The sequence below is a fragment of the Bombus pascuorum genome, chromosome 10, assembly GCF_905332965.1.
Source record: "Bombus pascuorum chromosome 10, iyBomPasc1.1, whole genome shotgun sequence".
NCBI lineage: Eukaryota > Metazoa > Arthropoda > Insecta > Hymenoptera > Apidae > Bombus > Bombus pascuorum.
In genome coordinates this window covers 6,544,601-6,570,709 of record NC_083497.1, presented here as the reverse complement: position 1 = coordinate 6,570,709, position 26,109 = coordinate 6,544,601, and the positions used below count along the sequence as shown (strand labels likewise).

The window sequence follows — 26,109 nt, the reverse complement described above, 5'->3', positions numbered from 1 at the left end:
TTTCAAACCTAAATTTTGCGAGAGTACCCGGTTGCGCCGCTAATAAAATTTTCTGTCGGGAAATATTGCGCGTCTAGCTTTAACGAGTTCTGTAAAAGGTTGACATAGTTCTACCGTGGAACTTAAAGATGTTAGACTTCGATATCACTATGGAGATTCGATACAAAATCGAAAAAGCTTGATACATTCGCTGCTACAAAAATGTGGCCATGTCAAAAATTGTAAAATTCTTTGATTAAATTATACGTTTTAATTGAAGCGATTCAATGTGCTTCGGTAGCAGTGAAAGGATTAAACACAATGGATGGTGGACAAATTTGAAATTTTGAAGACTTTCAAAAATGTCTTTATTCTAAGAAATCCGTAATATTTGCGTCACCATACTGTTCATTGTTTTTTTTCGATTTTCTAAGCTTCTCATTGAAGCGCACAGAAGTAAAAAGTTATGAAAGAGTTAGACGCAATGGTTGGTCTACAGGTTTGAACAGGTATACACAGTATACACAGCAATATTCAAACGTATATATACTCACCGATGTGTTTGCTCTCGTTAAAAGCTTCTGGAATTTTTCTGGTAAGAACAGCATACACGGTGCAAACGACGATCAACATGATAGGATAGGCGAAGGCGATCATGTAACTGGCATCAATGTAACTGTTACAAACGAGCAAATTGTCTTCTCTGGTTGGATAATGATGCATCGCTTTAGCTGGATCGATTATCATCCAGACACCGTTAACTAAAATTTGTACGAAGACTAAACCGGAACAAATGATCAGTTGTGATCGTGGAGATATGAAAGATGGTCTTTTGGCGCTGTGTTTGCTCGCATTGAAGATCCTCGATATTCGATTTGTCTTCGTTAAGAGCGCAGCGTAGACGACGGTGAAACAGAAACCAGCGGCAAATCTGTGAAACGATAGTTTCGTCTCTAGTAGTTCCTGTGACGTGGATTTACGTACAAGTTTTCCTTTTTGATACATACACGATCAATTCACCGTAATCGTATTTCATGATTTACTGGGATACGTAAGTGGTAATAAATTTCGATGGGTAAAATTTTATTTTCTTCTCGAATAGGCAAAAGAACATTGAAATTCTTTGTTTTTTTCTTAATGGACAAGAAAATTTTGAAGCTCTTTTTCTTCGCTAAAATATCGAGTGCTTTGTCGAAGTTTTTCTAAATGGAACCACATAGTATTTTATTACAATACAGTATGTATCGGTTTCATCTATATGCACTGTTAAATTTATTGTATTAAACAGGTCAGAATTTGTAAACTGGATTCTATGCTTAGAATGTTTGAATTCTCTGTTCAGGCTATTCTGATCGGATGATTTTTATTCGAATGTATATTTCCTGGAAATGGTTCTGTCCTTGCTGGTGTATTAGAATATTTATCGAGATCGAGATGTAAGCCGAACATTTGTTGAAATTATGTGCTAATCAAATTTCGAATAAACGATACTTTCCAAACGATCATAATAGCCTGATCATCATTGTAACAAATGTCATTTAATATAAATAAAACAGAAGTTTTCCGAGCGCGAAGACGTTTAAGAAATTGAAGCAGGTGCAACTTTGACCTCTAAATAGATTTGCCGATGTGCTTTATATCCTTCTTTTGATTCTCCGTAATTGAACCAAATTTAATTCACTTTCACCCATGAAATTTCGTCCCTCGATTTTATCAGCTTTGCAGGTATCGATTATGCATTCCCGTTTCCTGGTTAATGTCAATTTACCGGCTCTGTGACCGACTCGTTTCTACGGGGAATTGAATTTTTTCATCGCCCGCAGGTCGCTTCTTGCTGAAGGAAATATGGGCTACGCTTTATTCTAGGATCTTTAATCCCTTACCTTTGAATGCCACAAACGATGTCCGTCGGTCTGAGAACAAGCGTGAACGTAACGAGATAACAAAGCAGAATGCCGGACAGTAGGACGTATGATAGCTCGCGACCAGATGCACGAACTACTGGTGTGTCGTTGTGCTTCAGAAACACACCGCACACGCACAAAGTTATCTGTCAACAGAGAGACGTTCGTGTTTTTTTTATATTGGCTTTTATTCGAATCTTTATTGGTTTGAGCTATGAGGAATTTGATGGATATGAATATTTGATGGTTAAAGCGTTGGCGATAGTTCATTTTAAGAGAAAAAGACAAGAAAGGAAGAGAAAGGTGAGGAGAGAAAAAAGAATGGGTGAAAAGGGAAAAGAAGTTAAAGAGGAAGAGAGTGTAAGGAAAAGAAGAGAAGAGAAGAGAAGAAAGAACAGAAAATACAGAAGGTGATAAAAAGAGAAGGGAAAAAGGAAAAGAAACGTAAGATAGAACAGAGAAGATATTAGGAGCCTGTCTGGACTTAGATTTATTTGACTTGAAGATATCAGAATATTTTTCACTATTAAATCTTCTTTATTTATAATGTAAAATATATAGATCTCAAGCATTTTGATAAAAAATAAAAAGAGCAGGGAGATACCTTACAGTAAAATGGATTTGGATCAATATTTTTGGATCTCGAGAATGAATATATAAAATGTGAATGCGTTGATGTTGCTTCAATATCGTTCGTATAATGTGTTTTCAAGATAACCTTAATTCTCAACGTGCAATTTCAAGCTACCATTTTGATATTTACAAAATAATTCGAATAATGAAAAAACGAGATCGATAATGCAGCTGGTTTTTGTGGCAGCAGTTTTATCGTAGACTGTCGATTAGCCTAATGCACTGTTGTTGAAATTGCATTTTACGCAGTTGAACAGTCGGCTGATGATTATTTTATCATGTGTATACTGTAGATTGCAGCATGTAATGTTTTTAGAACAAACGATCTTTATCAGGAAACTTTTTCTTTGCTACCCTAGTTCTTATCTTTCCTTTAATTTTCTCTGTAAGCTATTCGTTTATATTTTCCTTCGTAAATATATTATTTCTCATTTAATAAAATTACTTACTAGAATCCCTGTGGCAGAGAAAGACATTGCCCCTATCGCCCATCCGCTTTCTGGTCGCAGGAATTCCTCGGGGATATCACGACAAGCAGAATGCATGTCGTCAGGTACTGTACCTTGACGACAGGGAATACATTGGTTCTCGTCTTTTGGATGTCGTATCTGTTTAACAGACATTCAAATTTCACGAAAAACTCGCCCAAGGCAGTGCCGTGCTATATTTATTCTAGTGGCTGCTTGAGAGGTAGAACGCTTAAAGAGAAAGTTCCTTTTAGAGATTCAAAGAGATCTTCTACGCTGCATTGAAGTCGTACGTTGTCTGTTGCGTTATCCACGAAGAACAAATGCGCGATTGACGTTTCAAGTAATATAGGGGCGGGCCAAAAAATATGACTTAGATACTTATTTGATATTATAGAAAAATTCCTGCAAGAATCACTATGCAGCTATTGTAGAGAAAAAGTAATATTCAGAAAGAATTCTTTTATTAAAAATGTTGTTTACTGTATGAGAAAACATTGTCGGAAATACGTCTATGAAAGGGGATGTCAACTCGAACTCGGTTGAAATATTTTTTCATCTTTGAAAATGAAATTCTATTCCACAGGTTGTTGGGTGACATAAAACTGGAAAATTCGACGCAAACAAATTATCAGGCGTCGAATGGAAAATATTTCGCGTTAAGATAACCGAAACGATCCGTGGAGCGAATATCAGGTCACAAACCTGATATTGAGTGCAGTTGAAGCAGTGCCAACAGCATCTCTCACCCTCGACGTATTTCTTTGCTTGGCCGACTTCGCAGGGTAGAGAACACACGCTTTCCGGTGGCAGAGGATGTCCAAGTTTAAATTGGATTTCTGCAAGGAATATGCGAGTAGGTAGCGAGAGCACAGGTGCTGTTCAATTTCGCGAGAAAAAGAGAGGATTGAGAAACGACCAATTTACTACTTACCGGGCATATCCAAATCCAATGTACCCTCGAGGTAATTGCCGACTCGAACCCACTTATACTTGCCAGGTTCTACCTGTTTGAAGTGTATGATGTTGTATCGAGCTGGCCCATCTCCGTTCTTGTCAAATTTGAACATGTCACCACTCAGACCTTCAACGAAATCGAAATCGATATTCGACATCTTTATAAATATTTTTTAGTAATCGATAGAACACGAAGTTTTATCATTTCGACGATTTATTACACTTCCAGTTTCATTTGCATTCTTACCTTCAAAGGATACTTTCTGAAGATACCTTAAGAGCTCCGTGCCATTAGTAGGTTTCATCGCGTCGCAAAGTCCAGGTTTTCCGCCGCAAAGATCTTTGTGCATATCCCTGAACGTGGAATAAAAATCTACGTGTTCATCGAGAAATTTGTAACTAGATTGCAGATGTTTAAGGAATAATAACGAAGCGAAGCTTGAGCAGAAGTATCTTATATTTGTTATAGTATAGTATTATATTTTGCTTTTTTATTATTCATGCATACACATCCACAGTTTAGACGTAATGCTTGTTCCGCTTGAAGAGAAGCAATAAAAATTGAATTACCGAAAAGCATAGGCGAATGCCATTACAGCATCGGAAACGAATTGAAGTTGATCCTCGAACGCTGTATTCTGTTTCGTTAAACGTTCTTTGGTCGTGCAGGGTTTCGTGTACTTCGTATTGTACGGAGTTACGGACGAGTTCGGGTATTTACATTGAAAATGGTCTTCCCAGAATTCTAAAATCATTCGCAACACGTTACACTATAATACGTTATATTCTTTATTGAAAGATTTCAATAAATTCTATTTTCTGTAATCTTTTTCTCTAATTCTCTAATAGAAACCCTATGTTTCATAATATATTCTCGTTTATTTCGCACTTATTTGCAGTGCTACTATATGTTTGTAGTTTCACGTGGTTTTAAGGAAATCGCTATGGAACACACTGAATTCATCTAAATCAGTCATTGCTTGAACCATTAGCTTTCGTGCAGAATAAGCGTCTTAAGAGACTAATTGTCTATAATCTGATTGCTATTGCCTACAATCTTTCATTCGAATAAAAAGATTCCGAATTAACGATTTCTATAAGCAGATCATTTTGTGATAATGATATTAACAATAAAAGAAAATAATAGGCAACAAGAGTATAAAGCAATTAGTGAAACACATAAACAGACGAATGTGTAAGTGTCTATCTTTATGGTGTTATGGAGAAAAGGGATAAAAAAAATAGTGACTTAAGTAATGGTAAAGACAGTTACATATAATAAATTGACTACATTTTCTTGAAACGTAACCAAATATATATAAAAGCTTTTAGGTCCCTTGATCTTTATTTCTCTAATCATTTTATATCACAACGAAATCGCTTATGAATGACACCCCCAAATGAGGATCGAAAGAAAAAGTCAGCCTTCGATAAAAGTTTGAAGGAAGTTATACTTCAAATTAGATGCAAAATTGGAAGGAAGCATTTTCTGGAACTAGGTGCCTCCTGTTGTTGTTTCATTCAGATAGTTTCGTTAATCATTTGAGCGTTTAGTTTGGTACGATAGATAGATCACGCAGCCCTGGAGTTGTTATTCACGGAAGTTAGAATTAGCGAAGTTTAACGAAGCTCGCGTGTTTCAGTCGTTCGCTTACCAACAAACCACGGATTCCTTCGGTTGTTCTCGACAGTCAAATTCAGGAAGTATTCTTCGAAACCCTTGACAGGATTGGCTTGAGGTTGAACCGATAGAGTACCTTCGACTTCCGGCTCGTTACCATTGCTAACTAAACCTCTGGCGCTCCATCCATCGCTGCCGATCCACGAAAACGCACCGGTTACATTGAGGCGTCTAACGGCTCTCATAACTCCGGCAACTTCTTGATCTGAGCCGAATATTATGCATCCTAAACACACAGACGTTAGTAAAAGAAAAGTTGATCGATATTGTTAACGTTTGCACTTTATTTATACTATATTATATTTTATTCATATTTTATAATATTCTCTGATATTAGAATGACGAAGTTTGGAGCGTTAAACTTTGTCTCTAGTAAAAGGAATTAACTAGTTGACAAATGAACATATGTGAATTTTTATCAATTATCAACTTCCAGACATTTATTTTGAGAATTTTTAAATTCTGGAGCTCAATTTTCTCCTAATTCCAGCAGCTTCTTGATCCAAGCCGAATATTATGCATCCTAAACATACAGACGTTAGTAAAAGAAAAGTTGATCGATATTGTTAACGTTTGCACTTTATTTATACTATACTATATTTTATTCATATTTTATAATATTCTCTGATATTAGAATGACGAAGTTTGGAGCGTTAAACTTTGTCTCCAGTAAAAGGAATTAACTAGTTGACAAATGAACATATGTGAATTTTTATTAATTATCAACTTGGAGACATTTATTTTGAGAATTTTTAAATTCTGGAGCTCAGACAATTTTCTCCTAATTCCGGCAGCTTCTTGATCCGTGCTGAATATTATGCATTTTAAACGATCAGAGGACGATGAAAGAAAAGCTAATTGATACTGTCGGAATTTTCACGGACCACAAGATTTGCTAAGATCTACTATCAGGATTATAAACTCTGACAAATGTTCTACTTTAAAAGAAATTGTAAATGAGATATTTAGGTTTTTATCAAATTCATTGAGTTTTAATAGTTCCGTTTTGAGATATTTTAAAAGTGAGAACTGATAATTCTCATAAATGTGGTATGTTGGAACTAGTCCACGTGGAAATTATTTCCGATATTTCAGGAAGTTACGTATAATTACAGAAGTTTTATTAAAGAAGACGAAATTCCATATGCATCAATGTAATAGCTGTCGTAATTCTACCTCTTCGTTCTCATTCATTCAAAATTAAATTTCCATTTAATCGTACCTAAGAATAAATCGATAATATATGATTGAATATCGATTGAAATTTATATTACGCAAGAACTAAAGTCTTTTTCAAGTCGCCACAAGGAGGATTTAATTACGTCTACTATATCCATCTCTTTAGATCGTCACTCTCCCGGTTATTTGAGTTCGCGAATGGGTTAATTATGAATTTTCGTAGAATCAAATATTTGCAATAGATGGAACCAGGTCATTCGTAATTCGAACAAAAAGATTCTTATTTGCAATTAGTCAAAAATTATCCTGAGTACAGAGAGATTTTCCAGCTCACCTGCTTTATAAATAACGCGACATAACTTGTTCCGAACATTCTACAAAAGTCCACAGACAACTAGAAAGATATTTTTTGTTGGTTGGAATCAAAGAAAGTACGACGGTAGAGATACTTTACGACAGGACTGGAATTTAATTTAATGCAATTGCTGCGTATTTCTTTTTTGCTGCCGTCTCCGCTGCTTTTCCTCCCTTCGAGTCTCTGTTTCAGGGGTGACTTAATTAATTTTCTTGAGAATAGAACCTATCGAAACATCGTGAGCTGAAGACTAATATAATTTCATTGCAACCTGTACCCATCGAAATACCGGAAACGTTCATTTCTTTTATAGACTATTTTTGTATTCCACTTTTCCCACTATTTTTTCAATACAACAAGCAGAAATTAAACTTTTCACTGTCTTTCATCAAACTTTATATTTCAGACCAAGAACAATCTTTGATCGTCTATTTTGATACGATACAAAACTCTGCAGATATGTATTGAATCGATTCTCCATTATCGATTTTCAATTAAGTATTATTCCCTGTATGTCAGAAGTATATTGTCTTTTACCTTCCCATTGTCTCCATTAGTATTTGATCTTCGACAGGTCCAAGTTTCAAAAAGATTGATACAGTAGTGAAAAAAAAAGACAAACGAAAGTTTAAATCTAAAGCATTTGTACTTCATATCGTATATTTAAAAAAGAGAGCAATAGCGATAACCTAAATAAAAAAAAATATTAGTTCAGTTTATCCGCAAGCTGTGATTTTCGAGGTTCCCGTAGGGAAATTTTGACTAGACAGTTTTACCAAATTCTAAGCGTTACACAGATTTTGTAAGTCAGGAACAGAAAAATTAGTTTCTAGAAAGTTTCTAGAAAAGGGAGAAAAAATAATTTCTGCTCTCGTAATACTTTTTTCTAACTTCGCGTGAAATTTTCTAAACTCGTATTTAACATTTAGTCCCATTAAATGGAATCAACTAGTTGACAAATTATCATACTCGAATTTTTATCAGCTACAATTCTACGAAAAGTAAAAATTGCTTAATAAAAAAGCAACATGTATTTTCCTCCATGCAAATTAATTCGCGAAGCAAACATTTTCGCAATTTTATTTCGCATACGCCTCGCGTCCGTTCTATCATTTTTCTTCTCGTCTCACACTCTCGACCTTACGTTTTACTGGTGCATTTACGGTGCACTGCTTCTTGACGAAGTTCCGTGTAATCTAGTTCCACACAAAAAATAACCTTGCAACGAACGAGCTGTTCTACGCGGTTACGTTTCTCTTCTCATGTCGACGAGAAGCTCGAGACCTTAACTCGAGTTTTAAACAAAGGGTGGCGGATAAATGTGAGAATGGATCTGAGATTGCTCGTCGATCAGCCCTGATAAAGTACACATCGATACCGTAGCTGCAACGGTAAGTAAGACGAAGCTGTATAAGCCGAAGTATCCTTCGTAAAAGGGAGCTGGTCAAAGGTTATCCCACCTTTCAACGTTTCGTTCTATTCGTAGAACAGAGTAATTTCAACTCTGATGAATTCTAGGTATCGCTAAGAGAACAAACAGCTAATGAGAAACTGAGAGCTTCAATAGCTAGAAACTTCGGCTCGCGAATGCCATTTAAACGTTACGAGACGCAAATTAACCCGTTTACTCGTCAGTTTGCAGAATAACCGTAGAATATCGTGATTCGTGGAACGAGGAAGGTTCACGTAATGGATGAGGCATTGATGATACGCGATTTCAAGCAAAAACGTCTGCAATTCAACCACTGAAAAGTCTTGTTCAAAAGGAATTCTAAATAACGAGCTTGGCTTTTCGCTCGGATTTTTAGATATTTTGGATTTTAGTTAGTACCCGGAAACACTGGAAAAATTGTAACTATAAAGTTACAGAAGATTCGATCTGTCTGCATGCGTGAAAGTTTCTGGTGAAACGACATGAAAATCTCTTTCTGTTTAATCTTTTTTGCTTTTTCATTCTAACGAACTACATGTGCGACGAGTCACGCGATCAACCAAAAGTTTTAGCTCTTATACTATTATTACAAGTATTTTAATGTAGATACATTATACATTTTTGCACCTTGATATTTTGAATAAATGCATCACAGACTTTAGTCTACGCATATTATACGTACAAAATTTTTTTATAGTAAGTGCCAAAACACATTTGCGTGCCGCTGTTTATAGGGAACTGTTCGTTATGAAAGGATTAAAGAGAACCTAGTGAAAAGTTCAATGATGTCGAATGTTCCCTGGGCGAAACCCGTTCATACGAAATAGGTTACACATAGTTGGATCTTAACTAGCCTACTCTCGCGTCGCGGTAATTCCAGCTTTGTATTCATGAACATTGAAGAACTTTATAGATTTTTCGATACGTCGAACTTTTCTCTTCTGGAGATGCGCAATGTGCACGGAAATATTCCATAACGTGCGGTAAATGTTCGAAGTTGCGTTGCAATATTTTACGACAGGTTTGATTACAAATAAGATTTCTCTGATATCGAGATACATGAGAATTTGTATCATATAAATTATGTTATTCCAAATTAATGGTTTCCTCTATTTGAGAGATAAATTGAATAATCAAATATAGGTATGTATTGATTAAATGTTTACATTGCTGTTGGTTATTCTAACTACTAAAATAAATTCAAGAGTAATATTAAATTATGATAACAATGTCGGAGATCACGAAATCAAATTACCTCGCAATCATATTTTTGAAAAGATCATCTATTAGAAAACTGAAAAATATTGAAAATTTGTACCGATCTTAATTTCGTATAAGATAAATACGTAGATAAAATCGAAAAATTTTTCGTTAAACTTTCTGGTTGATTATTGTATTTGTGTCTTCGATCGTGTCTGACTCAGAATGGCCGTTTTTACTAGATAAAGGAGGCGCTCTTTTAATAGAAACAAAAGCGAAGAGATTCGGTTTTCTCAGTCCTGTTTCGAAGGAACTGAGAAGTTACGGGACAAGTCGATGAAATTCCAGGGATTCACGTTTTATCTGGGAAAGTATCGAGTCGTCTTAGCTTCCTCCCATTTTGATAACGAAATGGGAGCACGGTTAAGATAAGAATCTCTATCATTCAAAGCTAAAAGACTCTCTCCTTTTTCTTTTATTATGTTCCACCGGAAGCATCTTTGTTTCACCGTTCTTTCGTTTCAATTTCATGTCGATGGGCCAGTCTTCTCCCCTTCGTCTCGTTTCGATCGATGCCTCTCCCTTTAGTAGGGAGCCTTGTCGTATCAAATACACTTTGATAACTCGATAGAAGTTCGTTTGTGAAATACACGCGAATATTTCGCGAATCGAAAATTTCTCTGCAAATGTTAATTATCGTGGAGAGTGCTTTTATTGTTGAGAATTCTCTAGATAGTTTTTCATCTACGTGTAATAAATGCATTTTAGCAGCCGTTTATCGAAGCTGCTTTTACGTGTCGTTTACAAATTCCTGAGAAGTTATTTTCTTGTGAAATCCTTACAAGAAATTCTTCATTTTGTCGTGCATATGTTTGAATAGCTGACTTCAAATTTTTCTACAAAATATTTTCCTATATAGCGATCATTCTAAATTGTTGAATAAAGATAGAATAAAATTTCTTCATATATTTTTTGTTGCAGTGATTATTAGATTAGAAGAAATATTTAATTCAAGAAATTTTAAGGAATACATAAGGATACTTTAAATCGTAGGATAAAAATAAAGTTCAATTTCTTTATACGTTTTTACTTTAAACAGACAAATATATAAACACGGGAAATGTTTAATTGGAGAATCTTTTCAAAATGTCTATGAGTTTGCAGATACTGTGGACAATTTTAATTATAGAATAGAATTAAAATAGAATATTCTTGTACATTTTTAATTTTAGAAAATATATGTTTCTTGGCAGTATTCAATTTTCTCCAATGATATCAGCTATTTACGTGCTAGGCAACGCGGTTATATGTAACGCGGTTATAGCCGAAAAATCGATAGCTATGTGTTTAGAGTTGTGAGCTTTCCAATTTACGATTGGTTGCTATCGAGTTGGCCAAACCGGGAATCGTTGCAAGTGGATCTTACGATTTCGAAATCGTTTGCCATTAGATCTTTAATTTATTGCTACGGTTTACTTCTGCTCCGTACTCAAAGATAAACTAGCTGTGCAGCTTTTCTTCTATTTTATTTATATATCATTTTGATCACGCCTCCGGTTTCAATATTTTTTTTCTCTCTAAATATTTCAACGTCACGTGAAAGTTATAAATAAAAAAAAAACCGATTTTTACAATCCACGTACTTTTTCAAATTTTGTTTCTTTTTTACGAGGACAAATCGAATATTTCTCACCGAGGGATTTGAATTTCATGCGAAATTCTATTTTTTCTATATTCTGTTATTTAATATTTCGAACAAAAATGGCTTACCTCGTGCTCTCGGTTTGGTTAACAATTTCAAAACTATCTCGTCGTAAGCCTTCTCTTCGGCAACGCCAGAATCTTTCACTAATTTTTCCTTAATGGCGATGCATATGTTGTATTTTCCCAGCAGCTCTTCCAGCTCTTCGAACGCCTGTAACAAACCGAACAGTGTCTCCGTAATCACATTGAATTTCTATTTTCTTCGTTTCTGTTTATCAGTATGTATCACGACTGCGACCCTAAGCAGACTTTGAAACAACGAGACGAAAGAAGAAGAGACAGCAAAATCTCGTTTCAAAGACGACGATGCTGAGCGAATCAGTAACTTTGCCTTTGATGGAAAGATGCGCTCTTAAATACGACATAAAAAGGTTAATACATCTCCGAGATGGATTATACTTGTAAATAGCGAGGAAAATAAAAAAAACGAACTGGTAGCTAAGAACGTTGAACGAATCTCTATACTGGAATTCGTTTCTCCAACGGTCCTGTCGATTCGTAAGAAAAAGACGAGGGAGTGAGAAAAAGATGGATAGCCTCGTCTAATAAAGATCTACGTTCTTTTGATCGATTCTGATTTCATTCCGGGGAAAATAGTTTAATTTGTGTCGTCGCGTAATAAGGTCGCTCGTTATCGATTTCCGTTTTACGATAGGTAAACTTTGCCATCTCTGTGTCCTTCCGTGTTGATCGATCCGCCGTTACACGTGTCTGATGTTGATCTGTCGACAGATTGCCGCGATCCGATGATTCGACCAGTGGAAATAAATTACGCGTTAGCACCCGCCCGGTTAATATCGGCTCTTAGATGTCAAATACATCCGACGCGAACCGAGATTAATTTCTCTGTCATCGTTTCGTTCAAACAACTAGCATAAATGGACGTAACGCTGTCGATGATAGCGTGTATCTCTTAAGTAATTACACAGAAATGGCTGCTTGATCGATTCGATACGAGGCTTTTATTGATTTCAAGTGTAGACTTATTCGTTATTCATTGCGTTGTACTACTTAGTCTTCCTATAAATCGTGTTCTTGACAGAAGAAAAGACATCGATTTCGCGAATCGGAATTGTTTGAAAACGTTTATAGTGTTGTTTAAGTTTCAAGGATGTATTAGTTGTCTTCTGGAGTTTACATTATTATTTTGTTGCAGCATTTAACTAGTATCAACGATAAAACTTATCAGATATGCATCATTAATAGTTACGTCGGATTAATTCTAACGGTACAATGATTCGATAAATAAAAATAGTAGTAGACGTGCATAAAAATATTTTCATTTAACGTATGATCGTAACTAAAAATATGCCTATATATTCGTGAACAACAGTCCATTCGTAGAAATGGTATATAGTCATTTCGATAAGATACGAATACCAATGTAGAATGGTGAGATAATTCATCTGCCCTTGATACGTTTGTCATAAAAAATCGTGCGATTTTATCTGAAGATGGAAATTCGCATCACGTATTTTTTCTTTAAACAAATATTCGGTGAACATTATTTGTCACGTATATTACAAATAACGAACGTTATACGTATATTTTATTTTATTTAAAATTTATATGCGGTATAGATTTTCAAATTAATCCCGCGGAAATATACTGTTCTATGGATTTATTTAGGAGAAAATCTGCGATGTTAGCGAATTTTGGTTGTCCACGAATTATAAAACTTCCTATATCCCCGGAATCATCGAATACATTTTCGCGAGAACTTACGACAGGATTAGGGAGATAAAAAAGAGAACAAACACGCGGAACGGTAATTTACAACGTTCATTTTTCTTCGCTCGGTCGAATCAGTTTCTAACGATAATGAAAATGCACACGCGCGTACCGCAACCACGCAAGGATAAGCATTATATTGAAATAAAGTATGCAGCGTGAATGTGTCGCAGCGGAGACCAGGAAAAAAAAAGGGGGGAAAATGTCGTATTTCCATGCATCGTGCAGCGAGAATAATTCAAGCTTGGCAGCAGCGAGTAACGAGAATGCAGAAATCACCGGAGGGTATCGTTAAAGATTCAAGAGAATTATTAGACTAACGTAGCTCGTCGCTGTGCTGTCTGCATGATCCATCTTCCCATTTTCTTCTCCTCGAAACGTAACAGCATTTTACGCTTCTTTCCTATTTTTACGAGCAAGCAATTTTCTCAAATCACAGCGAAAAGGAAGAAAGAAAGAAGAAGTTCCGATAATTCGTCGACAATTTTACAGTCTGACCTGTTTCCTTCCGCATCGATTTAGGACCATATTATACTTATGAGAGAACCGTCACATCGGTTACGAGGAGATTAATGAGATATGTTATTGCAGGACCGTGACTTGCCAAAGCTGTTACCGTAATTGCTCGTTCGAACGTCTTAATGTAATACGTGAAGCTGTACAAGTTTTACGAATCGTGTTATTTTGATGTAGCTGTTACACAGATGGTAAATTATCAGAAATATTAGTAAGTGTTGAAGTTTGGAACGAATGGCCAATTTACCATTGGCGAGTAAATTTCCCATTTACGAATGGGAAGTCGTTAATTCCATTTTTGCGAGATATGCACAATAGAAATTGCATAATATCACGCAGAACATTACGGCCGATAAAATGGAACATAAAAACGTGCAAGTATTTCATAGGAAATGCAAGTGCACGAAACTTCGAGAGACCAGCCACATGTACGAAAAGACAATGATGATGAATGGCTGTTTTTAGACGATGGTATTAGATGGAAATTTTGATAAATAGTTCTGTCGTTCTTCTTTTATGGAAAGAGGAGTGAATTTGAGTGGGATGAGGAGATAGTTATCACTAATTGTAGAAGAGAATGTAGGTAGAACCCGGGAAAGATAAAGTAACAATTTTAACGTAAAATGAACCGAGAAAACAGACACAGCTGTAGAATGGAGGTAGGAAGAAGAGAGAAGAAGGGAAAGAAGAACATAACAGCATTGTATACTTCTTCTCGGTATCTTCCAGGGGATGGTATTTGATTTCTTGAACTTTGGTCAAACGAGAATGTTTTGCAAGAAATAGTTTTAGTCCGAGAAAGGAAGACCAAGAAAAAGAAGTGGTAGGAGAAGAAGACGATAAATGCCGTTGCGTTATTATATAGTATCATCTTTGTTATACTTTGCAGAGAAGATGGCATTTAAATTTTTCGATTTCAATAGAGCTGAGGACATTGCTGGAAAGACGCTTAGAAAAGAAGAAGAGAAGAAGGAAGAGGAAGAGTAAAAGGAAAAAACGAGATGATAAAGGAGAAAAAGAAGAAGAAGAAGAAGAAGAAAAGGAAGGAGAAAAAGAAGATAAATAATATTGCGTTCTCGTATTCAATACTTTGCAGATAATAGTATTTAATTTTTCTAATCTCGTTTGAACTATTGTAAGAGTGTCACGGAAAGAGATAGAATTTAGGTCAAGAAAGAAAAAAGAGAAAAGAATGTTTAATATCATTGGTTCCGTTCTTCTTGTATGTACATGTACATCAATTGAAAATACTGCTTTGTATGTAACGTATGGAAGTGAAGCGTGCATCTTAAACCCTCAAGAACAAAATGCATTCAGTAACATATATGTGCTTGTGTAGGAAGGAAAAAGAACGTACGTATGTCATTGTTGAATCAATATCTAGGTCAATGGCGTTCCGCTGGCCATACACCTGTCCATTGTTCTGTAGTGGTGAAGTGGGTACGTGATGAGTCGCGATAAATTACAAGCGAAGTTGACAGAATGTACTACAATTTGGCTGTCACGGGTACGTACGACGTGACAACGTACAACGTACAACGCACAACATGAGACGATCCACCAAAAAAAAAAAAAAAAAAGAAAAAAAATGAAGAAACTATGTAATATTTCTAAAATTGACTCTAAAATTCTATATTTTACTCGTGGAAGCAAATTATGTATAAATTAGCAGTCTGATTACTTTAATGTTTTATTTGCTGCATGTACCATGTACATGTATGAAAGAGTTTGAAGTGGACAGAAGTACGTTTCGAGATATACCTGATTTTATTTTAAAAACAAATTAAATCTATGTTGTAAGTACATAGAGTAATCTGTCGCAATCTATCGAGATCTAATTCGAAACATGCAAGCATTATCGTGCCACGATCACGCCCTGTATTCACGTCCTTTTCATCGTTTTCAATCAGTACATCTCATGGAATTCCTAGCTTCCCTTCGCTTTGGATCGCGTGAAAATTCGATTTTACCGTGTACGTGAAAGTCAATTTTATACCATTACAGACATCTGGTTATTATACCGCGCTTTAAACGAAGAAGAGGGATAAACGTGAGATGGTTATCGAAACAAGAAAAGGTTATCCTTTCAACCGTGTCTGAGTGAATATTTATCAATCTCGAAATTCCACCGTATCGTGATATTGTTTATTGACTGTGACGTTTTTTGTAAGATATCCGTATCCACTAGACCATCGTTTAATGAACGATTGTCGTCGCTTTATTATACTTTTTCTCCGCGATACAACGAGTTTATATTCATCTTGACATAAGATCGTGCTTTCACGCGACACATAAATGGTAATTAGAACACCTTCGAGATACCACGGCCATCAATCTTTTTTTGTGACATGGTAGCACTTACCGGTGGTATCAAGATTTCAGAGCTTAGATAGATCAGCGCATTATCGATTTCGAGTCGTTTTAAGCTTGAGAATTCGCGAGATAAGAGATGTCAAAGCTTTTTGATCTGAACATGCCTAGATCAATATTTCTGAAAATTTAAAGCGACGCTTTCGAACCTCCAGCCTCCAAGATCTACGCTTTCCAATTTATCTATTTATCTAAGCTCTCCAACTTTTGGGAACTGTGCTTTCGAGATTGAAGCTTCTCGACTTTGAAAATTTCGAGATTCGAGCTTTTAACTTCGACTAGAGACAACCTTTTTAAATCTGCAGCTTCTGTGGTTCTTTAAAAGAGTAGAGTCCTTAAATTTTTAATTTTGATGTTAAATCTTCTCAAGCTTGAGTTCTTGTGTTAAAAATTCTCCCATCTTAAATTTTCAATGACAACGTTTCCTGACTTTGGAAATTCCAAGTTCGTGGCTACTAACTCTTAAAGATTCGAGACTAGATCTCATTAACTACAAGCATTTGACCGTTAGCCTTAAATTTTTAAAGTCAAGGTTGTTCGGCTATCTATTGAATTATTTCGAATAGAGTTTCATATGATTTAGGATAAGATCAGTATCGGTATGGAGTTTAATTTAGTAATTGTCCTATTATTTTAAACAGCGTATACCTGTACAGCAATTTCGTGACGTTAGAGCTACTTTTATACCAGAGACTTTCAATGGAAATTGAAGCAAGAAAATTTGGGCCGAATATTGTGTTATAGAAAGTATATGCTGCTCAGAAAAATGAAATTCCAAAAGATGGAATACGGAATTAAATAAATGTTCAAATATTTTCTGGAACCACTATATGCCTATTGCTCATGAGAATCCATACGGTTCAATATTCAGAACTGTTGCGAAAATGTATAAATTAATTAGGAAATTATTAACTGGATACAGTACGTTCTACGTTCTTATGGAATTAGCAAGTTGTAAATTTATGTAATCAAAATCAAAGGACTTAACCATAGTATCCTTGCGTATAATAGTAACGTTAATGTATAATTAAATACACGATTCGGCGATATATTTATCGATCTCAGGTATCTTTCTCGAAATAACATCGATAGTCTTCCTGTCAATTTAAAAGAATCTCCTTTGTCCATATAAAATTAAGAAAATTTTTCTACATTTCAATTTATGAAGTCGATGGATGTAATTTTTCAGTGGCACGATTAATTTTTAATAACATTAACAGACAAATATCGGTCGATATTCACGCGAATCCGAGTTTTTTCGATACGAATAAATAAGACAAGGCTTATCTATTCGAAGGAATTTTTTACGCGCAGAAAACTGCATCTGTCCCATGGGCTGGCGTGAGGGTAATGTGGGCCATGTAAGGTCGTTTATTATGTAGCTACGTATTTCGAGAAGAACGTAATTAGGTGTGTGCCTGTTTTCTCTATCGTACGTCTGCTCCCTTCCTCGTTTTTCCGTCTATTCGCGCTGTGCAAAATGTCGCGGGATTGACTATATGCACGCGATTTAACGTGCCTAGAATGAAGTATTTAACGGACTGTAATGTAACCTCGGTCGGTTGGACGGTACCATTCTAATTGCGTTCGTTCATTCACTCGCGCTTAACACGAAGAATTTATTCGACCACGATTTCCCAACTGTGCAGCTAGTGGAATGTCATGCCGATTTAAAGTACGTCGAGCTCATTAGTTCTATAATTAATTGCACTTGAATTATAATTTCGAAATATACATGTTGGATATGAAAGAAAGAGGAGATCGAATCTAGAGCTTTTAAATATTTTCTTTCATTTTTTTAGAGATTGTTTCAGGATTATATATGTTCTTTCCTTTTCCAAGGTAAGTCAGTCCTGTTTTTTTAGCATTATCGTTTGATGTTGTTTCAAAGATAATTGTAGCAGATATTTAGTTTGATAGGGAACGTACACGAACAGAGAGATTTCAAAGTTCGATAATTGTTGGCGTACCTGTGTCAACAGAACGATAAATGAACAATTAAATTAGAGGTAGCCGAATGTTTCAAATCAGGAAAATCGATATTGTAGGTATACATAATGCTAAATGGACAAATGGAAGTTTAATATTAATACTTGCGTATATGAATATTATCGTTATAACTTGTATTCGATACTTTTTACTACGTTACGGTAACTGGAATATACAGGATGTTCGGTAACAGATGGTAGAATATTTAAGGAACGCTTCTCTGAATCAAAATAAAACGAAGATGGAGAATAAAAAAGGTACGACACTTCGTTTGTTATTTAATATTATAATATCTAAGAAGCTGGTAAAATATCTCTGAAGCTTGGGAAACTTCTCTAAGCGCCAGAAGATGGATGTACAGTGATTCTCAAACCCTGTATATAACATTGATTAATTACTCTTGTCAAATATAATTCCATAATTTTGTAAAATTATAGTTCGCTTTTCACTTAGCAGGTGAACTTTCTTTTATCCATCACTGCACATTAAACGGTTAAATATCTTCCTATGATTTTCCATATCTATCCAAACGTAAGTTTTCTTCGAAATTTAACATTCCAGAAATAAATCTTCTTTATAAAAGTTTGAACATTTCAATCTGCAAAACTTGTCACAAAATTTCTTAAAACTTTGGATTGAGGTCTGGTAGGTAGCGTACGTTGCATGTTATATATCATGTGTCTGATGTAATATCACATGGTTGACATATCCAACTACTCGCTTCCACTGTATCAAACGTAACTTTCAATTCTAGCTTTACCCTCAGGAAATTTCATTCTTCCATTTCTTTCAGTTACAGACGCTAAACGTATTTTATCCTCTTTAGAAATCTTTTCTCTCCATCGAGAATATTGTACAATTAATATATTAATCCAGCGAGGGCTTACTTTCAAAATCAATGTTTATTACTGTTATTATTCTCACTTTTTGCTGAATTATCCCGATTACTTAGTGGCTTATTATTTCTCGTTTTTCCTAATCTCTCGCTCGTATATCTCTCGTTAAAACCCTTCTGCCATTCTTTTATTTCCTTTTACAATCCCATTAAACTATTATTATCAGAGTGGTACCCCTCTTTTTTGGTTAGATCTTTTTCCTCTTTTAAGCTAAGAGAATTGGAGATACCAATTATCGTGGAGTTCGATGTCGAACGAGTCCATTAACATCGATATTACAACATGTACAGTTCGTTTCGGTTGCCGATGTATATCGATATGAAATACCGAATCGTTTATTTACATGCATATATTTACACTACGCTCGCCTATTAATTTCATTGTCGTGGTACTCTAATGAGATGTAAAGCCGATTTGTTTTATGCACGCACGCTACTCGTTTCGTGATCGTATTATTAACAGGCGAGTGTTCAAGATTTTGCACGCGATATGTTCATTTTTCATCTGTTCTCCTCTCTCTCTCTACCCTTTCTTCAATTGTTTTCTTTCGTTCAACGAATTAATTCCGAATATTATGCATGCATGTTACAAACGTATTCTTCTTCTACATTGTTTCGTGAAAACGTAGCGAATTTTATCTTCGTGTCTCTTTCCTATTCCTCGTTGTTCCGATATCTTCGTTGCACAATTGCAATTAAAATGTCGTTATCGTCTTTTTCTCCTTTATACGTTACCGTCCTTTCCAGTGAAATTAAAATTGGAATAGACGATTTATAAATGGAAGTACAAAATTAAGATAAATGGAGGAATATAATTATCTGACATGAAATTTATTCGATACGGAATATCTACGTGGAACGAGACTGTGCCGAATCGGTGAAATTAGTTTTAAATTTGAAAATCAACAATGTTAAATGTAAATTTATGCCAGTAATATAAAAGACAAAGGAAATAAAATTCACAATTAAGGAATCTTTAAAGAATTTTTTCTCTAAAAATTAAAACTATTAGGGCGAATGATAAGTTCATTTGCATTTTCTTAAGACATTTTCTTAAGCAGTAATTACACGAGATAAGGAATTGGAATACATAAAAAACGAACGAAAAAGTATTGATATCGATAAGAAGATATTAAACATGAAATAAAATATCTATTGACTTAAAAATTATTATCTGTCGTATATACAAAGACGAACACATATAGTATCTGTCATATCGTCACGTGGTTTTAGTTCACGCACGGCTAGCGTGAAGGAAAATTTCAGTAAATTTCTCTTCATGACGTTCACTGCTAAGAATAATTCCCAAAAATAACTCAGTCCTCTGTGGTTTTAATTACGCTCGATTAGCATAGTGGCGGTGACGACAGCAATAGGAAGTCGCGGAGCAGACGGGACTGAGTGACGCGCCATGAGACCGGAAGAAAGTGGAGACCGTCCAAAAATGAATACATACGTTGGCAAGTTGCAGCCTAGAACTGTACCTTTGTGATCGTCACGTTAAACAAGGCAGCCCGCGGCCGAAACAGAGAAAATGAAAGAACCCTGACGACTAACGCGCTCTTGCACGGAGTTATTTGATTACGTATATGTCAGGCAAATGAGATACACTGTAGTTTCTGGTCTGGCGTGAAATATTCGGTGAATTGTGGTCGAGTAGCTTTCACGTTCTCTGGCTGAACGGATGCTAGAATGCAGTTTCGTGGATTTTAATGTAAATTAATGTGACTGCAATTTAACGGTATCAAAAGCACTCTCTATTTTTTATATAATCTCATCCTTCTTTGCCTTTTTATTTAAAAAAATGGGGAACGCGACAGACAGCGGAAAATATAAACTGAGGATGTGTAAGAATTATTTGACAATTTAAAAAAAAAATACATGTACTGATTTACCATTCGTAATGGAGTTTATGGCTTGGGAAATGAAGAACGATGGCAATTCTATTTAAACAAAATAAAATTCGTAGAGTAGAGAACAGATTTATACTTTTGTTATATTCAACTACTAATTGACAGTGACAAGTTTCTGAAAATTCGACGAAATAATGTCGTATTCATTCGACTCGTGTGAACAGTACGTTGCGATAATTTGGTCATAGAGATTCATTTATTTAAAAATTACAATGAATACGCCATGCGTGATGGTTAAATGGGTATTTTCTGGAGTTGATAGCTGCAGCTGTGATCGCATTGTCGGTTGAATGCATTGTTTCAGAACACTTATCCGGCCGAATCAATCAACTGTTCGTACCAAATTTCACAGGAACGAGATCGTATTTTTCGCGTGTATCCGCTGATTTTCTCTGTGCACATCGACGCGATATATCCCTGTTAATTCATCACTCATCCTCATTGTAGTTACGTATAAGTCCAATAATTATCTTCACGCCGTAATTCCTGTATCGGTCATTAAAACGATAGATATTTCGCTTCACGTGACTTACTTTTTGGAAAATGAAAATGGAACGAACGATACACTAGAAGGCGGTTTTTACGAAAATTATCTTCCCATTCATAGAAATGATATAAAAGAGAACAGTGAATTTTTACGAACCTTGTTTATGAATATATACCGGTCAGTATAAAATGTACAATACTTCATTTTATAGAAAATGAACATAGCCATTTAACGAAAAATAAATACAGCTGTTTAACCAGTATACTTATGATATTTATTTATTATTATTATTTATTAATATCTAATGGAAATCACTATTTGGAATTCGTAGAAGCGACTTAAAAAGACCAATGACCTTTTCCCAAATTTTTTACGAAAATCTTTCGACTAGTATAAAATCACACATTATTTGTACACTACACTTTCAGCAATAACATAGAAATTAAATTAATATATACAATTTGTAAAATATCTGGCTTAATATGGAGAAAAACATACGTTACCTTAATTCCGTAATTGCTTTCCTCGTATATAATAGATACGTAACGCCACCCTATATTCCTCACGATGTCCACCATTGCTTTTACTTGATAGTGATCGCTTGGTATTGTACGCGAGAAGTATTCGAAGCGTTGTTTGTTGGACAGTTCCGGGCTGGTTGAGAAGAAGGAGACCTGAAAGAAGTCGGAAGTTTTCATCTTTAATGTCCCTTTGTATTTCGAAGAAAACTATCGAGTATACCTTTCAATCGATCTCACTAGTAACGTTCACATTCAATTCTAACTTGGATTTTCGAGTTTCTCTGAGTTTCTTCGAAACGTTATTTCATTAATTTTGTAAAACTAGAGTATTCAAGAACTTTTTATATTTGCCTGGAATATTTTTAATATTTTATACATTTTTAAAATAATATCAGAAGAATATTTTTGTAATTTCATTTTTAGAATAACTTTCTCATTCCCCTGTGTTACTTGGCTTTTGCAAAACATATAACAAGCATTATGTGCGTGAACATGAGTTATGCATATACATTGCTCTACAAATTCGTCTAGCGTAACTCGGATAGAATTAGTTTCCGTCTCATATGTTTGGGGACAAATGTCTAGTCATAATTACGTGTTGCTAACTTATGCCGCGATTCATCGTATAACATAAAACAACTTCCCAACATTAATCTTTTCCACATATTTCTTGCATTTGTAATTTGAAACTATTATATAAATTTTATTTTCTACAACAATAGCAGGTACAAATATAGTACGTGTCTCTATTATCCTAAAAATAAAAGCAATAAAGGATGATGTATTTTTCTTGTATTTCTAGGTAATTTGCAAATATTTGTAGGACGCGCGCAAATTTTCTCTGTGCACGTGCATATTTACCCATAATGTCGGTCATTTCGACGTTATATCTCTCGTAGCGGAACGCTAATAGAGGTATCGTAATAACGCACGATGAATTTAATTAGGACGTGAAATTGGACTCGTTGAAATTATTAAAGTCTCGTGTTTACTCGTTGTTCACTATCAGGATAATTTTAAGAGGAATCATAGCGATAAAAGTAAGTTAAACTTTCCTTCAGATGAGAGTAGTTTTCGAGATAACTATAAGGATTTCCTTCTAAAATTTCGTAAGTGCGTTCGAAGTTGCCTCCAAGTATTCCGACGAAAATTATCGCGAAGGAAAACTACGAGTAAGCTCTTAGTATCTACCAGTCCTTATCTCAGATTTTCAATATTCAAATTGTTATTACTTTTTGTTTTCTTGTCAGAACAGAAAAACTACATTAAATAATTAATAATTTTTCTGTGAAATCGAGAATCGTAGTTTATTGATCTACAAATGTTTATCGTTTTAAAATTGTGTTCACTGTTGTAGGAATTTCACCAACACGATTTTTAAATTTCCAATTATACGGACGCCTATTTCTCTCTGCCTCTCTTTGGATTTGCATAAAATGCAAATACGAGATTGAATATGCTCGAATTGCAAACTCAATTTTTCGTATGGCCACTCCATTGGCTGGTTAAATAGTTATTAAGAATTTTTATTCAGAGGTTACGAAATAATCTTGAGACATTTATTCTAAGTGCAATATTTTTTTAGTTTCATGTCGTAAACGATTACAGGTCCAGATTACTTCAGTCAATGATTATAAAATTTTCTATAAGCTTTGCAACTTTTATGCATAATAATTCTCAAACTCCTCATTTACTACCTTCTTCGTTTTTATACGAATTTTAGTGACTGAGAGGGTTGCATTTTATTCTCTTTATTTATATTTTTTCCAATTTATTCCCATTCATTTTTTCATTCATATAAATTTGAATGAATAACAGGATTCCATTTGGTATTTCTAATTTTCTCTATTTATATCTCTTCCCAATTTATTTCCTATATTAATTTCCTTATTTACACAAATTTAAATAGCCAACAGAATTCTCTTCTTCTTCTGTTTCCAGGTTTCTCTATAATTTTTATGTAATTATCGATTTTTCTTACCAGTGTGTTATTTTTCTTTTACGTTTTTTGACATGGATCCGAATGATCCACCGAGTTCCATTTTTTAACTGGTCTCCGCGATTTATTTCGGTTGAACGGCTCTTGATGGGCGCACGACATTTTTCGCGAGCAGTAACGAAAGAACGCGCTCGAGTGAGATTCAAGCCCGATCTCCGGCAGGATTTTCGTTCGGTGTTGTATAGTCGTAGTCAGTCCACGGGTTGCGCCCGTGGAAGATGAGTTTATGTAGCGAGAAACGAGTCTGCGTTATCTCCTGTTACGCTGGGAGCAGCTCAGCTTCTCTCCACAACGTTGCACGCCATTTTATCCCAGGCACTTTCTGCGTTTTAGCATCTGGTAAATCCATATAGAATGGACCGAATATATTTATCAATTTCTTTCAGGCACAGATTTTTCTCCATACCTGTTAACTTTTCGCTTAAATATTGCGATTATTTGATTTTCATTTAAAAGATGGAAACCTTCTTATGCGATAATTTATTCGTCATTGATATCGTCATAGTTAGGTATCAAGTGGCAGATTATAAATTTCTTTCCTTTATTGAAACGATTTAAATCTCCACGAACAGATTATTTTGCAATAGATTGTATATTATAAATTACTTTTCTATGCCTTCAAGTTCCAACCCTTCAGAAACAAAAGATAGTTTGCACAAACAGTTTTTACAATTTGATAATTTTCCAATCCGAGAGTCACTTGCGATTAATTTCTAATTTAGAGAATTTTACTCGTAGAATTTTATTCTTTTCGTTATCGAACATGCTACTCTTATGTTAAATATTTGCTACTATTAGTAACTTGTAAAATCTCTCTAAAATTATGGAAACACGATAAAGCGACTTCTTTGATGATGTTAAATATTTGTTTAATTTGTAGTAATTTCTGTAGATAAGATTTGTATAAATTTGAACAGCTTTTACTTTTTCAATGAACAATTTAATCATCAGCTCGCAATTCTTTCGAAGATATCTTCTTCTGTCTTTCGAGTTCTATCTTTGACCATCGTATTTCCATTTATCTGTCTTTTCTGTTTTTGCTCGCCAAGATTGGTTTTTGTAGACTTTTCTTCGATCTTTCCAGATTCATTTTTCCTCTTCGGCCTTTAAGTTTTCCCTGTCCGTTCTTGAGGAACAGGAGAAGTTCAAGTAAGGGTGAAAGGAGAAAGGTGAGATAAATGATGAACGAGAACGGTTGTAATGGGCTGATCTACTCGTTCATGGAGTCGATAGACCCGTGTCTTAACCGTAAAATCATTTAATAGCTAGAACAACGAATCTCTGCAAAAGAGTATTTCTAAAAACAGAAATCGATGCAAAATCCTCTTTCTTCTTATTTTAAGAAAGAGAACAAGAAGGGAACAAAATTAAAATTTTAGATAACAGCTTTTATATGTATAAATTCTCGTGAATGAAATTTATAGAAAGTGTTGGATGCTTCCGCTTCTTTATTTTATTTTCATTGTTTCAATGAATCAGTTTAGTTCTTATGTCGAAACGTTTTTGCGTTTTCACAGGTAGTCTCATCCCGAGGTTGTTTCGAAATTGCAAATCCCTTTGTGAAGCGACTAAATGACGTTATCGTTAATTGAAACGGACCGGCTGCGCCCAAACCGCGCGAAATTGCAGGCCCCGTTGCAGAGACCTCAATAAAAGCGAAATAAACGAACGCACTCGATCGCTTTCGAGTCTTTCTCATATCTCGAAACAAAAGCTTTCAGCAGTTTCCCGATAGTTCTACAAATCCGTTACCATTCTCAGGTATTGTACTCGGGAGCATATAAATGGCAACTAACAAAGGAACAAATTGCAATTGTTGTACACCTTAGAATACGATCGCTAGATTGCGGATTTTTATGCATTTTTGAGAAGCTTCAAGATACAAGAATCCATGGAATGTATATAATTTTTTTTTTTTATTTTGGTTATTTTACAATTTGTCCTTATGGACATTTGGTAAAGTATTATATCTTGTTAGTGAAGAAAAAAAAAAATAAAAATAAAAAATAAATATAGCATGTGGGCGGCTGCCCCCAGCGGGGTGCCAGCTTCGTTTTTTTCTAAGTTATATCTTTTATGATGAATGTATATAATATACAAAATCATAAAAAATGCGCGAAGTATAGTTATCCCTTAC

General features: G+C 34.9%; 1 protein-coding gene across 2 annotated transcripts in view; it reads right to left on the bottom strand.

Moving 5' to 3' along the window:
- The window catches only part of LOC132911303 (uncharacterized protein MAL13P1.304-like), a 308,863-nt gene that overhangs the window by 4,871 nt on the left and 277,883 nt on the right, over positions 1 to 26,109 (bottom strand). For both annotated transcript variants that reach the window (XM_060967865.1, XM_060967864.1), the window contains 10 exons: positions 21,956 to 22,126; positions 11,558 to 11,702; positions 5,596 to 5,847; positions 4,511 to 4,685; positions 4,188 to 4,294; positions 3,918 to 4,067; positions 3,689 to 3,822; positions 2,966 to 3,124; positions 1,863 to 2,029; positions 534 to 910 (listed from right to left, as the gene is read on the bottom strand). In XM_060967865.1, coding sequence (XP_060823848.1) covers positions 534 to 910; positions 1,863 to 2,029; positions 2,966 to 3,124; positions 3,689 to 3,822; positions 3,918 to 4,067; positions 4,188 to 4,294; positions 4,511 to 4,685; positions 5,596 to 5,847; positions 11,558 to 11,702; positions 21,956 to 22,126 — 1,837 coding nt within the window. The remainder of the gene's footprint in view (positions 1 to 533; positions 911 to 1,862; positions 2,030 to 2,965; positions 3,125 to 3,688; positions 3,823 to 3,917; positions 4,068 to 4,187; positions 4,295 to 4,510; positions 4,686 to 5,595; positions 5,848 to 11,557; positions 11,703 to 21,955; positions 22,127 to 26,109) is intronic.